The sequence below is a fragment of the Priapulus caudatus genome, unplaced genomic scaffold (assembly GCF_000485595.1).
Source record: "Priapulus caudatus unplaced genomic scaffold, Priapulus_caudatus-5.0.1 Scaffold2840, whole genome shotgun sequence".
Taxonomy (NCBI): Eukaryota; Metazoa; Priapulida; class Priapulimorpha; order Priapulimorphida; family Priapulidae; genus Priapulus; species Priapulus caudatus.
The window spans coordinates 692-14,918 of record NW_014579901.1 but is presented as its reverse complement, the minus strand read 5'-3'; the positions used below and the strand labels follow the sequence as shown (position 1 = coordinate 14,918).

Sequence of the window (14,227 nt, the reverse complement as noted above, 5' to 3'; positions counted from 1 at the left end):
ATGTAGGTACCTGACTGACATTCCCCAACTCAAAGTATATTATTAAAGATCAGATGTTAGGACAAATTTCACGTAAATTGTGCTTATGCATTGCTACGTTGCGTGCGATAATGCTTCTAAGTAATATCACATACCAGCAACAACATCAATAACTGGATTCAATAAATAAATGCTCTCCAAAAACCCTCATAGGTACATGATGCAAAGCATCCAGTCGCATTATGATTTCGAACAGCGAAGTGTTGCGATTCAACAAAGTGCCATCAATGGTTCCGAATTATTTAAAGCCAGGATTTCGAAATCAATTCTCAAAAACGCAAAGTCCAGAAACGTGTAGCGAAATGTAGTCTCACTTATTACCAGATATGTGACTGATTATACCAACTTGAAAAACACTAAGAATTTATGCTGTTATAGCAAAGTGCCATCAATGGTCCGAGTTATTAAATGAATGCCTGTGTACACCACACCGTGCATTATTTAGAAGGGGATTCGGGAGAGCATAGATTGAAGGTCAGTCTGAATAGATATCACTATGTATATTATACATTGCGTAACAATATTCTATGTCCGCCTAGGGACTGCAAGCGCAATACGGAGTGCAAACGACACTCAGCAGTAATAGCCTGCATTATCAGCGCCTAAGAGCTGGTCACGACAACTGATTAACACGCCCTAAACACACAGCCAAAGACATACACAACGCACCACACACACAACGCGAGCGCAGGCGGCGCGCGACACGCACCAAGCCCGGCCAGCAGGCGCTACGAGCAGGGTCGGAGCCCCGGAGGCTGGAATGTAACCGGCCAACCCACGCACACACCACAACCGCAGGCCCGACACACACACAGCACGAACAGTCATCACCAAACAGCCGCACCCCGCAGGCCAACGCACCGACAGTATGAGCGACACCGGCTCCGGCACAGTATTTTCTGCGGACACACGCGGGAGCCACGCTCAGGCGAGCGACGCGCAGGGCCGCCGCACTGGCAGCGACATGGGAGCCGCGGCACGCACGCCGCCGATAACAATAGACTTTACAAGACGTTGTCGATACTCCCGCCGGCGGCGCGAAGCGGCCGCCGGGGCACCCCGAACGGCGCAGAGCCGGGGGGCGGACACCGACCGGACGGCGCAGGTGCCCCGCCCACTCGATTCCCCGCGCATGCGCTACAGCCGCTAGGCAGAGGGGCTCCCTACGCGGAGCCCGCCGCGACGCCCGTGCGCGCAGCAGCGAGGGCCTGGATCACATGGACCGACGCGCGACCCCCGACGGCGCAGAATGGCGGCTGCGCTCTAGGCAGAGATACGGCGTGAGTCGGGGCAGCCCAGAAGAACGTACCGACCCACCGGGAGGGAGTGGCGGCGGACCGGCGGCGGCGGGGGCGACGCACGGCGCACCCGTCGCGAGGGTCGCCCCAGGCAGGGCGGGAGTAACGACCGGCGAGCGCGCCGTCCGGGGCGCGCCGTTGGCCGCGGGACGGGCGTCGGCTGCCTCGGCGGTCGCTAGCGCCTGCCGACGACGGACAGCGCAATGCCGGAGCTTGCGCGGGCGTAGTACGTCGCATGATGATCGCCCTGCTGGTAGGGCAAAGCGGCCGGCGGCGAAGCGGTTGAACCGCGATCAAGCAGGTCGAGACGGCAGCAGCACGCGCGCCGCCGCCCCGGGCCCGGCACGGCTCCGCGCCAAGCACAAGCGTGTCGCTTCCACGTCGCACTAGGCGGTGTCGTCGAAGGAAGCTGGACGACAGCAGCCGATGAGCGCGGACACCACATCATGAAACGCGCATGAGCGGGACGTAAGCGTCGGGGTGCAGCGGCGACGGGCGAACGCCGTCGAGCGGCACCCGCGAGAGCGCTGGTAGATGCAGTCCGCGGAGCGGCGAAGGCGCGCTCAGGACGCCAGCCGGCGCACACCGAGCCGGACCGTATCGCCGGGTTGACACGGCCCGGCCATCCCCGAGAACCGCGCGGGAAGGCTGCCGTCGGGGGCAGACCGCGTAGCGCCTAGCGCCCGCCCGCGACGCCACATGCCGTGCAGGAAGTAGGCGTCCCAGACGAGCAAGCGGCGTCGCCGAGGGCACGCGTCGACTTGTGTACGGCGAGGACCCCCGGCGACTGATGCGTGCGGCGAGTACGTCGTCACCTCGTGACGTCCGAACAGGTTCATGCCGTGCAGCAGCACGAAGACGATGAGCGAGATGACGGGCAGGCACTTGACGAGCATCGCGAGCGCCGACGGGTGCGTGTCCGGCAGGAAGAGCACGAAGTAGACGGCCGCCGTCTTGAAGAACGGCACCAGCTTCGGCCCGACGCTCTCAGCCTGCAACGAGAAAAGAGGACGCCGGTGAGGCGACGAGGAAAGAGGGCGCCGGATTGAGCGCGATCGCAGGAATAGAAGGCCGCGGCGGTGAGGGCGTACGAGGAAAGAGGCGCGGCCGGTGAGCGCGACGAACGAAAGAGGCGCCTGGTTGATGTGAGACGAAGATAGAAGAAAAGAGGGCCCGAGTGAGGCAAGAACGTAAGTATGTTAACAATAAGCTAGGGACGTCCGGTGAGAACGCAAGACGAAGATCATGAAAAAAGAGGGGCGCTATGGCGAGGGATCGCACGACTGAGAAAGAGAGGAGCGGTGAGGAAACTGACCAGGAAATAGGGCGCTGCGAGTAGAGGCGACGTGATCAGATGGAGGCAAGAGGGGCGCCGGTAAGTGCGACGACTGAGAGAAATAGAGGGCGCCGCAGTGAGGCGGACGATAACAGAGGAGAGGGCAGCCAGGAGGCCGACAACAACGCTGGAGAAGAGGGCGCAGGTGAGGCACATACAACAAAGATAGGGCGTCGCAGTGAGGCGGACAGACAACGAAGAGTAGGGCAGGCCGTGAGCGCGAAACGAGATGAGAAAAGAGGGCGCCGTGAGGTGACGATAATGCAGGAAAGAGGGCGCCCGGTAAAGCGACGAGATGATGATGCGAGGAGAGGTAGTGGCTCACAATTTCTGCACACTCGCCGCGTGACGTTACATCATGGGGATCATTAAATGTGTTAAAGTAAATTCAGGTATAAGATATTCACTAAATTAGATATTGAAGTAAATATATTAAATATATTAACTATTATTACATGCATAAATGTTTATGTTATAATTTATTGAGAAGCTGTTGTGGTGGAGGTGTGTGATGCTGGGCTGAGGATCTGGTGGGGGTGAGATAGCTTGGGTGGAGGGTGGAGGATGCTGGGTGTCCGAATGGGTGACGACCTGGGCGGAGAATGATGATGCGTTGCTGGATGGAGTGGTGTGAGGATGCTGGAGGAGGGTGAGGCTGTCATGGAGTTCGAGGCGTGAGACTCGGGTCGGCAGGATGAGGTAATGCTGGGTGGGAAGTAGGTGAGATGCTGTGGCCAGAGATGCTGGATGGAAGGTTGAGGATGCGCTGACTGGAGGTGAGAACTGCCGTGGAGAGCGGTGACGGATGCTCGGTGGAGGGTGAGAATGTGGGTGATGATGAGGAGGCAGGTGGCATGATGAGGATGCTGGGTGACAGCAGTGAGGAGTACTGCGCGTGAGGGTGAGTGGCCGCCTGACTGGAGGTGGAGCGATGGGCTGGGTGGAGGGTGGAAGATGCTTGGAGGTGAGGGTGAGCGATGCCTGGTGGAGGATGCTGGATGAGGGTGAGGAGCGGTGGAAGGTGGATGCTGGATGGAGGTGAGAACCGCTGGGTGAAGGTGAGGATGCCTGGGTGGAGGATGCTGTGGCGAGTGAGAATGATGGTTGGATGATGAGAGCCGCGATGCCTGGGGGGGATGATGCATGCGTGGGGTGGAAAGTCGAGATCGCTGGGTGAGGGTGACGGCGCTGGACCTGGAGGGGTGAGGATGCTGGGTGGAGGGGAAGGAGCTGGTGGAGGGTGGAGATGCTGGGTGGAGTGATGCTGCATGGAAGGGTGGAGGATGCTCCGGGTTGGAGGGTGGAGGATGGCTGGGATGGAGGGGTGAGACTGCTGGGTGCGAGGGTGCAAAGCAGGCTCGGTGGAGGTTGAGGATCTGGGGGAGGTGCAGGGATGCTGGTGGAGGGATGACGGATCGCTAGGTGGCCAGGATCGGAGTGAGGTCGCTGGACTGGAGGGTGAAGGATGCTGGGGAAGGGTTGAGAGATCGCTGGGTGGAGGATGAGGATGCGCTGGTGGAAGGGGAGGATGCTGGGTGGAGGGTGACGGATGCGGGTGGAGGGGAGAGCGATGCTGGGTGGGAGGGTGAAGATGCCTGGGGGAGGGTGAGGAGGCTGGTGTGGAGGGTGAGCTCTGTGGCGGATGGGTGAGGATGCGCCTCGGTGGAGGACAGATACTGGGGTGGAGAAGGAGGATCAGCTTGGGTGGAGGCGTGAGGATGCTGTGTGAGGTGAGACTCCCGCTGGTGGGAGAGGTGAAGGATGCGGGGTGAGGGTGAGGATGGCGGTGGGGGTGAGATGCTGGGTGGAAGAAGGGTGGGAGGATGCTGGTGGAGAGTGAGGATCGCTGATGGACGGGGTGAGGGATGATGGATAGAAGGATGGAGACCTAGCTGGATGGAAGAGGGGTTGAGGATGCGGGGGTGAGGGTGAAGGAAGCTGGGTGGGCAAGGGCGTGAGATGTGGCGGGGTGGAGAGTAACGGGATGCGGCGGGGGGTGGAGCGTGAGCGGATCTGAAGTGGAAAGGTGAGGATGCTGGGTGGAAGGGTGAGGATGGTGGTGGAGGGTGAGGATCGCTGGAAGTGGAGAGGGTGAGGATGCTGGGGGAACGGAGAGAGAGAGGGGAGGTGAGCAGCTGCGGGACTGCGAGAGTGAAACGGGATGCTGGGGATGCGAGGGTGAGGAGTGCTGGGGGTGAGGAAAAGAGGTGAGCGATCTTGGGTGGAAAGGGTGGAGCGGGAGATGGCCTGGTGAGGGCTGGAGACCCTGGGCGGACGAACGGTAAGGATGGTGAGATGCTGTGAGGAAGATATGCCGAGGGTGGACGGAGTGAGGCATGCGGTGTGAGGTGAGGGATGCTGGGTGGGAGGGCGGGAGGTGATCGCTGGGTGGAAGATGCTGGGTGGAGAGTGAGCGATGCGGGGTGGGAGCGTGCGAGGGGGAAGATGTGGTAGGACTAGGAGATGAGGAGGTGAGTTGACTGGCGGGTGAGAGGGGTGGAGGGATGCATGGGTGCGAGGATGAGGATGGCCGGGTGGTCGAGGGTGAAGGCGCAGATGCTGGTGGATGAAGAGGAGATGCTAGTGGGGGTGGATGAATGCTCGGGGTGGGGTGAGGGGGCTAGGCTGGAGGTGGTAAGGTGGTGAGCGAGCGGGGGCTCGATGGAGGAGTCGCTAGGGCTGGAGGGTAGGATGGCGTGGCTGGAGGATGCTGGATGGAGGGTGAGGGATCTGGTGGAGAGGGTGAGGATGCATGGCCTGGCTGGGGAGGAGGGCTGGGTAGAGGACGGGGTGAGGAGATAGCTGGACTGGAGGGTGAGACTAGCTCCAGGAGTGGACGGAGGTGCTGAGGGCGGGGGAAGGGTGAGGACGCTGGCGTGGAGGGTGAGACTGCATGGGGTGGCAGGGCGGCAGAGAGCCTCGGTGAGGGTGAGGATGCTGGATGGAGAGGTGAGCGATGCTGGGTGCGCACGGGCTCAGGATCTGGGTGGAGGTGAGATGCTGGTTGGAGGTGAGGCGCGGGTGGGAGGTTGAGGATGGCGGTGGAGGTGAGGCTAGCTGTGAATGGAGGGCTGAGAAAAAAATGGAGGGTGAAGATGTGGGTGGATGGGTGAGGATGCGTGCTGGAGATGAGGGTGAGTGAGGCTGGGTGGAGGTGACGGCTGCTGGAATGGAGGGTGAGGATGCTGGGTGGAGGGTGAGGATGCGGTGGAGGGTAGGATCTGGGTGGAGGGTGAGCGGATGCTGCGTGGAAGGGTGCGGATCGCTGGAGGGGAGGGATGCTGGGTGAAGTGAGGATGCATGGGTGACACGGGTGAGGATGCTGGATGGAGGGTGAGGACCTGAGTGGAGGGTTGAGGATGCTGGTTGAGGTGAGGATGCTGGGGGGAGGTGAGGATGCTGGGTGGCGAGGTGAGGATGCTGGATTGGAGGGTGAGGACTGCTGGGTGGACGGGGAGGAAGCGCTGGGTGAGGGTGAAAGCGACAATTGCTCGGTGGCAGCGGTGGAGGATCGCGTGGAGGTGAGGATGCTGGTGGAGGGGTGACAGAGTGCTGCGATAGGAGGATGCTGGATGGAGGGGAGAAGCTGGGTGGACGGGTGAGACTCAGCTGGGGAGGGTAAGGATGCTTCGGGTGCGAGGGAGTGAGGATGCCCGGATCGGGGAGAGGTGAAGCTGAGTGGAGGTGAGGATGCACGGATGAAGGGAGTGAGGAACTGCTGGGTGGAGGTGAAGACTGTGGGTGGACGGGGAGGATGCTGGGGTGGAGGGTGGAGGATGCTGGGTGACGGGGAGGAGCTGATGAAGGTGACCGGGCGCCTCGCTGGTGGGGGTGGCATGCGCGCAACCGGGACCCACGCCCAGCGGGGGCTGGGTGGGGGGGATGAACAGGGTGGAGGGTGAAGGATGCTGGGTGGCAGGTGAGACTTGCTGGATTGAGGGTGGTGGATGCTGCGTGCAGGGTGAGGATGCTGGGTGAGGGGAGGATGCTGGGTGAAGGGTTAGGATGCTGGGTGGAGGTGAGGATCGCTGGAATGGAGGATGCTGGGTGGAGGGGAGGCTGCTGTGGAGGGTGAGGTGCGGTGGTAGGGTAGGGATGCCTGCGTGGGAGGGTGAGGAGCCGGGTGGAGGGCAGGATGCTGGGTGGAGTGAGAGATGCTGGATGGAGAATGCCTGGCTGGAGGGTGAGGCTGCTGGGTGGAGGTGACGATGCTAAGGGTGGGAGGGTGAGGATGCTGGGGTGGAGGGTGAAGGATTGCTCGGGTGGAGAGTGAGGATGCTGGGTGGAGGGTGAGGATGCTGGGTGAACGGGTGAGGAGCGGGTGAAGGGTGAGGATGCGGGATGAGGGTAACGATGCTGGGTGAGGGTCAGCATGCGGGGGTGGAGGGTGAGGCATATGCTGGTGGAGGGTGAGGATGCTGGGGGAAGAATGCATGGGTGGAGGGAGGAATGCCTGGTTGGGAGGGTGAGGATGGCTGGGTGGAGGGTGAGGCATGCTTGGGTGGAAGGTACATTGGAGGGCGCATATATGCCTATAACCTATAGTCCCATAAACTTAAAAACAAACTTGAGCGACGTCGTGACGAACTTGCTGTGTATCAGTATGAAAGCAGCGTGACAGCTGGGCAAGCAATGATCAATTCACTAAAAGGTTACTCGAGAATAATTTATCTGAATTGCGCGAAGCAGCACAACATCGACTGATCGAGGCATGCTTATTTGCGGCAGACCCATGAACGATTAAATTAGCGACATCAGCATATGATGTAACTCTTTTTAAAAGCGAAGTAATTTGGACTTCAGCGACTAAAGTGTTGCATGAGGCTTCCTCTAGGCTCTCTCGGTCGCGTGAGAGATCCAAGTAATATTTATTTTGGCTACAGAAGTACTGCGGATGAAGTGGAACAGTAGATCGCACGAAAACCGGGAGGCTGGGGGTATAACTTAAAATAGAGGGAGTGGGAGCCGTTTAAGTCCGAATGAACAAATTACTGCCTGATAGGGTCATATGTCCCCGCAGGGATCGCGGAACGTACCCGTGGACGGAATCGCAGTATGACCGGAAGTGCCGCTGGTATAAGATACTGGAACTATCTAAATAGTGCAAAGGCCCAGGGGTACCAGACGCCTACGTGCCACGTAAGAGTCATGGAGTCGCCTACGCCTACTCCCTAACGCCTAACGCCTAACCATATCAGCTACGAATATTAGCTAGGAGTACGTCATGTATACCGAAGCCGTACGACAGGTTACAGTTCCGAGGCAGCCCTGGGGACATAGACCGTAGAGCCAAATTACTGGTACTATATACTGTGGCTCGTGGGGTCTATGTCGCCGACGCTCGTATTGATGCAGCGGTTTAGCTATTTCTGACTAACCCTAACCTAACGCCTATAATAATTATATATATATATATATAATATATATAATATATATAGTAGATATAATAGATATATATATATGTAGTCAGAAATAGCTAAACGAGCCAGGTCAAACAGAGGTCAGGGGGACATATAGACCTTAATATCTGCCATACTGTGTCATGCTATGCCCTACCTAAATTGTTTTTTTTTGTTATCATCATTCTACCATGCACGGTGCATGAGCAAAAAGTTGAACTAAGCCTAGAACATGTGCATTCTAGGCAAGTAAATTGCCACTTATGAAACTGCAAAAACAAGCCAGTTGGTTCAATTACCAATTAAGTTAGTATAATTTGAATTTTCCCTCGTTGTGGTTTCTTCACAACTTTTCGTTGTTTACTATAGTTTTACTGCAAAACTATATTAAGAATATACTTGTATGTCGTTAAATATTTCTTTTACATTAACTCAACTGTACTAAGAACAGACATGGTTTCATTGACAAGGGGTGCTACTAATTAGTGTAAGAGCCATGGGTGCAGCCTCCAAAAAAAGTTAGTATACTGAGTATAGAATAAGAGTTCAGGATTATTCATCCTGTAGATAGTGGTGACCTTGATCAGCAAACACTCAAAATAACATGTTTAATGTACCACGCTTAGCTAGTGTGAAACCTAGTCATTTTAAATGCCGATAGAAATTTAACATTCTGATAAGATTCAAAATAATCTGTACTATATTTAGAAAATGTACTCTGTAAAACGCCTTAATTTCTTGTTTTTATCCTATAATGAATGAACATAGTCGTAGCCTGAGCAAAATCTTCAGTAGGGAGGTAAAAGGGCCAGGCAAGATATATCTTAGAATATAGGAAGCACAATAGTTTAAAACGCTAGGAACCGGGTTATAGGTATAGCATTAGGAAATAAGAGATGCGAGTATGTCCAAACAGCGAATTAATAGCCTTTTTTTTTAATATAGCCGATAAATAATAAAAGGCATTCCAGCACAGCTTATAATAATAACCAAATATTTATACAGCATTTGGAATGAGTGATAGATACTCAAGATAAAGTGAGTAGGCAACGGTTAATAGTGATTTAGATAGATAGTGCACAGAGTTTTGCATTTGTCAAGATTAAAGGTCATGCCGCAAGTTGAGACCCATTTTTCAACACGAGTAAAGAAATGCTGCAGGGCTAATTGGACATCCTTACTGTAGGTCACACAGTAAAATAATGCATCTTCAGTAAAAAGGCGTACATAAGTAGCACCATCATCTACACTTATTAGATCAATAATAAAGGTTGAAAATAATAACAAGTCAAGCACAACAAGAACCCAGGCGCATACACATGATGCAACTGCAACCATTCTTTTTGACACAGAAAATTTCGAATTTCCTTTTAAGGAAGTCAGAAATCCAGTTCAAGGTAGTAACGTCCAAACCCAAGTGATTAAGTTTGATAACCAAAAGATAACGAGAAACCCTCAATTCCCTCTCAAGGGCCTTACTGAATCTAGAAGCACTAGGTAAACCTGTTGAGACTTGTCAAGACCTAGATATGTCCAAATGTAAAGAACATGAGCGGGTAACAGTAGAAAAGCCATGTCGAAAACCATGTTGACGATAAGACAGAATGATATGTCTATCAAAATGAATCCCCACAGAGAAATAGACTAAATGCTCAATTGTTTTTGAGCAAAGAGAAGTCAAAGACATTGGGTGATAACTTGAGGTAAGGTATCCACCGGTTTAATAAACTAGGGTAATGAAAGCGTTTTTCTCCAATTGAAAAGAAGAAACCCTAGATGATAGTACTGACAGACCAAAGTTTACACTAATTGTAGGCCTAAGCTCGCATGCAAAATGATTCAAATTAAAACCAGGCACCTTATTGAGGGCCAGAAGCCTTATACATGTGGGGATTTGTTGTTTAAGCACCAAACACACAATGCTGCCAGCGTTAACAATGATCTCGTCGAGAGCACTTATAATTTTAACATGGAATATGTTTATAATATCAAATGATTAAAATATGGTGTAAACTTGGGCTCATAAGGTCCATGTCCCCCAGGGTACTGCCGGAACGTAACCTGGGTAAGGTCCGGTATACCGGAACGTACCCTGGTAACTATCTGATATGGTTAGCTTAGGGTTAGGGTTAGGGAGTAGGCGTAGGCGACTCCCTAGACTCATTAGTGGAGTAGGCGAGGTATGGTCCGGCATATTAGATAGTAACAGGGTACGTTCCGGCAGTACCCTCGGGGACATAGATTCATAGACCCTCTCAGCACAAGTTACCTCCTCACTATGTGGCGAGTAGACCTACAACGTGAAACAGTCATAGAGCCTGGTCGGGAAAGGTGTTAACTATGATTAATGTAGTAAATAAGATGTCACTCAAAATAAAATGTTGCAAAAGCCAAACACATAACTTTGACATCTATTTATCTCTGAGTATAGACCATTCTTAATTATTATTCATGACCTGGGGTCCCGCACGAAAACGAGGATAAGCTAGGCAATTTTGTAAACAATGGCTGCTCAGGCAGGCACGCACAGAATAGATACACGCACGTACACGCGGGTACACACACGTACACGCACGTACATGCACGTACACGCACGCACACGCGGGTACACGCACGTACACGCAGATACAGGCACGTACACGCAGATACACCCACCTACACGTACACGCAGATACACGCGGGTACACGGAGATACACGCATGTAAACCTGGCTCTCAACATTGGAGACTGTGAATCTCCCGTGGCTCGGATGACCACGTAAAATGGCAGTCCCGTCTCCAGTAATACTAAGGCCAAAAAACGTAAAAGAACCACTGAGGGTGCAAAAAAACTCTGGCTGTGACCACCCTCAGTGCCATTTGGCTAAAAGGCTAACTACCTGGCTTTACCCAAGCTAGGTCACACCCCATGGCTAGCTATAGCAACAGGCACTTGGAACGTCTCAATAACAAACAAAAAGTAAACACGAAATGTATTTACTACCAAAGTCTTAATGTTTCTCTACTCTATTTCGCCTATTATTGCCGATAATTACCCGCAAATGCCTGTCAAATGCTCATCTGCAACACACAAGTGCACCGTACGCCCGCCCTGTGCACAAACAACATGAATAAGAGAGCAGGTAGGAAAGCGTGATCGCAAAATTTGCTCGACGCTCGCTTAATTTCACACGACTACAGAACGAAAACACATCCAACAGCTTCCATCTTGGTATCTATGTGTAGCTAAATGTTCACTTGTTCGAATTATAACTCTGTCCTTTGTTCTTACTTACTACCGCCAGAGATATCTCTTGAAATCCTGCAGGAAATGTTCAAAAAAGCAAACACAGACAAGCTGGAAAGACTCCATTGTAGAGCATTGAAATTTGTATACCAGGAACATAACAGCTCATATGAGAAGCTTTTACATAAAAATAAAACAAGTTCCCTGCACCTTGGGCGTCTCCGAAACATTGCCACAGAGACTTTTAAAATTATTCACGGACAGTCCCCAGTTTATTTAAAGAATTTTATCCACATGCGGAAATCTGCGTACTCTTTTAAATACAAAAATGTCTTAACCACACCAAATACCAGAACTGTGACATATGGCACAAATAGCTTTAGAACATTAGCTGCAAAGGTGTGGAACAGTCTGCCAGAAAATGTCAGACAGACTGTATGTTTTAACGAGTTTAAAATGTCTATCAAAACATGGAATGGTTTTGCATGCAAATGTGCAATGTGCAAATGATCTTGTAATCTGCAGTATGTTTTTTAGTAACCTGACACACATGTTTTTAGTAACCAGCAACATCTGTAACTGTTGCTATAAATTGTAAATATATCTATGTAAAATTGTAAAATTTAAAATTGTAAGTATGCTATTAATCGTATTGCATCTATCGCATCGTAAAATCGCATCGTAAAATTGCATTGTAAAATTTAAAATTGTAAATATGCTATAAATTGTATAGCATCTATAAATCGTATTGCGTAGGCCTACTATCTAAAATTGTAAGTATGCTATAAATTGTAAATATCTATACCTAAAATTTATTCATGTACTCGAATGCCTGTATAGTATGCATGTTTTAAAATTGTTATGTACTGTTTTATTTATTGGCAAACCTTTGTTAGTTGGTCGGTCTTAAAAGCTCTTCAGAGCTTACGTTTCTCGTTGTAAACATACCGACTATAAATAAAGATTACTTGAACTTGAACTTGCCTGTGCTGTGGCTATAGCCCTGGACAGTGGACGTTTATTCCTTACGGAATGTCCCTGCGTTATTATCCACGTAACCGTGGGCTACGCAGTAAACTATCCAGATCCAGATCCAGATCCAGATCCAGTAGCCACCATGCCTGATTTACCTAATTTACCTGATTCCACCCCTCACCTGTAAGTTTGGAGTGGATCGAAGGGTAGGAAGACTACTGTCTTGTATAAACCCCTAGACCGAATAATTCTGTCCCATATAACCTTTTTTATATTTTGGTGAGGGTTATTGGGACAGAACGGGGTTCATTAAAATTTCGTGAGATCGCATGCAAAATGCATGCACTGCGAATGCGGCCCGTACGCCGCTATTTGCGCGAAAAAAAACCTACCGTTCCCTTCTACATGGCAATTTACCTTGCTACTGATATGTGTATACATTCACTTCAACCGTTATTCACTTCTTAAAAGATTGTTTTTAAGAAACCCCGCTTCCACTTTCCTAAATCATTCGCCATTTACAAACAATCAGACCAATCAGAGCGAGTCTATCAGCCCTCCTGCAGCGCCACAGATACAAGCGAGAACCAGGATATTGTAAGACTCGCTCTGATTGGTCTGATTGTTTGTAAATGGCGAATGATTTAGAAAAGTGGAACGAAGCGGTTTTTGAAAAACAATCTTTTAAGAAGTGAATAACGATTGAAGTGAATGTATACACATATCAGTAGCAAGGTAAAGCCATGTAGAAGGGAACGGTAGGGTTTTTTCACGCCAATAGCGGCGTACGAGCCGCATTCGCAGCGCATGCATTTTCCATGCGATCTCACGAAATTTCAATGAACCCCGTTCTGTCCCAATAACCCTCACCAAAATATAAAAAAGGTTATATGGGACAGAATTATTCGGTCTAATAAACGGCCCCATCCTTACATATTCATCCACATGCAGACAACATTGCACGTTCACTCACTCACTCACTGTACTCAGTCATAGTTCTAGTAAGTGTAATTATAGCCCGCGTACAGTTACCAGCGGCAACTGTACGCGGGATATAGTTACTAGAGCTAACTAAGTCATAGCTCTAGAACTATAGCCCTCCGCTCCGCCGCAGCCCTGGCTATACTAGCGAGTAGCGGAGGGTTGTAGAGCTAACTCAGTCACAGCTGTTTATAAACACTGTGTTTACTACTAGTACTACTAGGCCTACTCACCACAGCTTTCGGGCTTGTCATGTTGGAGAAAATAGGTACCGGTACTGTGCGTGAATGTGTTTAGGACAGCACTGTAACAGTAGATTGATAACCGAACCTGAGCCTCTGAGAAATAACGTGATTATGCGTAACCTCGGCCTTGATTTAATTTTTTTACTCTTCTTCCTCGACCCTCTGCTCGAACTCAACTTGTTGTTGTTGCTGCTGTTGGTTTGACGTCACGAACAAGTGAGCATGACTAAACATCATCATCGTCAAATTCGTCAGTGCCACGAACGCAGAGCACCCGGCAGTTAGATGCGATATTATATGACTACTAGGCACTTAGGATATGACTACTAGGCACTTAAAAAAAAAAACCCCTAACCCTAACCCTAACCTAACCCTAAACCTAACCTAAACCCTAACCCTAACCCTAAAAAAAAAAAAATTAAATTAAATTAAAGTGCCTAGTAGTCATATAATATCGCATCTAACTGCCGAGTGCGAACGCAGATACAATTTAAGATACAAGAATCTTTGTCAGATATCTTTGTCAGAATCTTGTCAGATATCACAAACAATAAACGTTAGCCTTGTTGGGCTATTATTCCGACAAACATAAGTAAATAACAATTCCCTAATAATTCCAGAAGTGGAAAAATATAAGATGAATTCCTTTACAGCGCCTTTGGAATAAATCACCCATTGCTCCCTAATTTACACACGTCTACGAATACGCATTTACTATTTAGAATGAAA

At 50.8% G+C, this 14,227-nt stretch overlaps 1 protein-coding gene across 1 annotated transcript; it reads right to left on the bottom strand.

Moving 5' to 3' along the window:
* Positions 1 to 1,900: 1,900 nt before the first annotated feature.
* Positions 1,901 to 13,694, bottom strand: LOC106819111 (lysoplasmalogenase-like protein TMEM86A). Its single transcript, XM_014823775.1, has 2 exons — positions 13,483 to 13,694; positions 1,901 to 2,325 (listed from the first exon to the last, which is right to left on the bottom strand). The coding sequence occupies exons 1-2, from the start codon at positions 13,505 to 13,507 to the stop codon at positions 1,901 to 1,903; spliced, it is 450 nt and encodes a 149-aa protein (XP_014679261.1). The 5' UTR covers positions 13,508 to 13,694.
* Between the last annotated feature and the right edge of the window lie 533 nt (positions 13,695 to 14,227).

Bases quoted from the DNA above. Each gene is read 5' to 3' on its own strand.
- LOC106819111 (XM_014823775.1), bottom strand. From the start codon at position 13,507: ATGACAAGCCCGAAAGCTGTGGTGA. The intron at 2,326-13,482 runs GTAGGCCTAGTA...CGTTGCAGGCTG, and splicing joins AAGCCCGAAAGCTGTGGTGA to AGAGCGTCGGGCCGAAGCTG.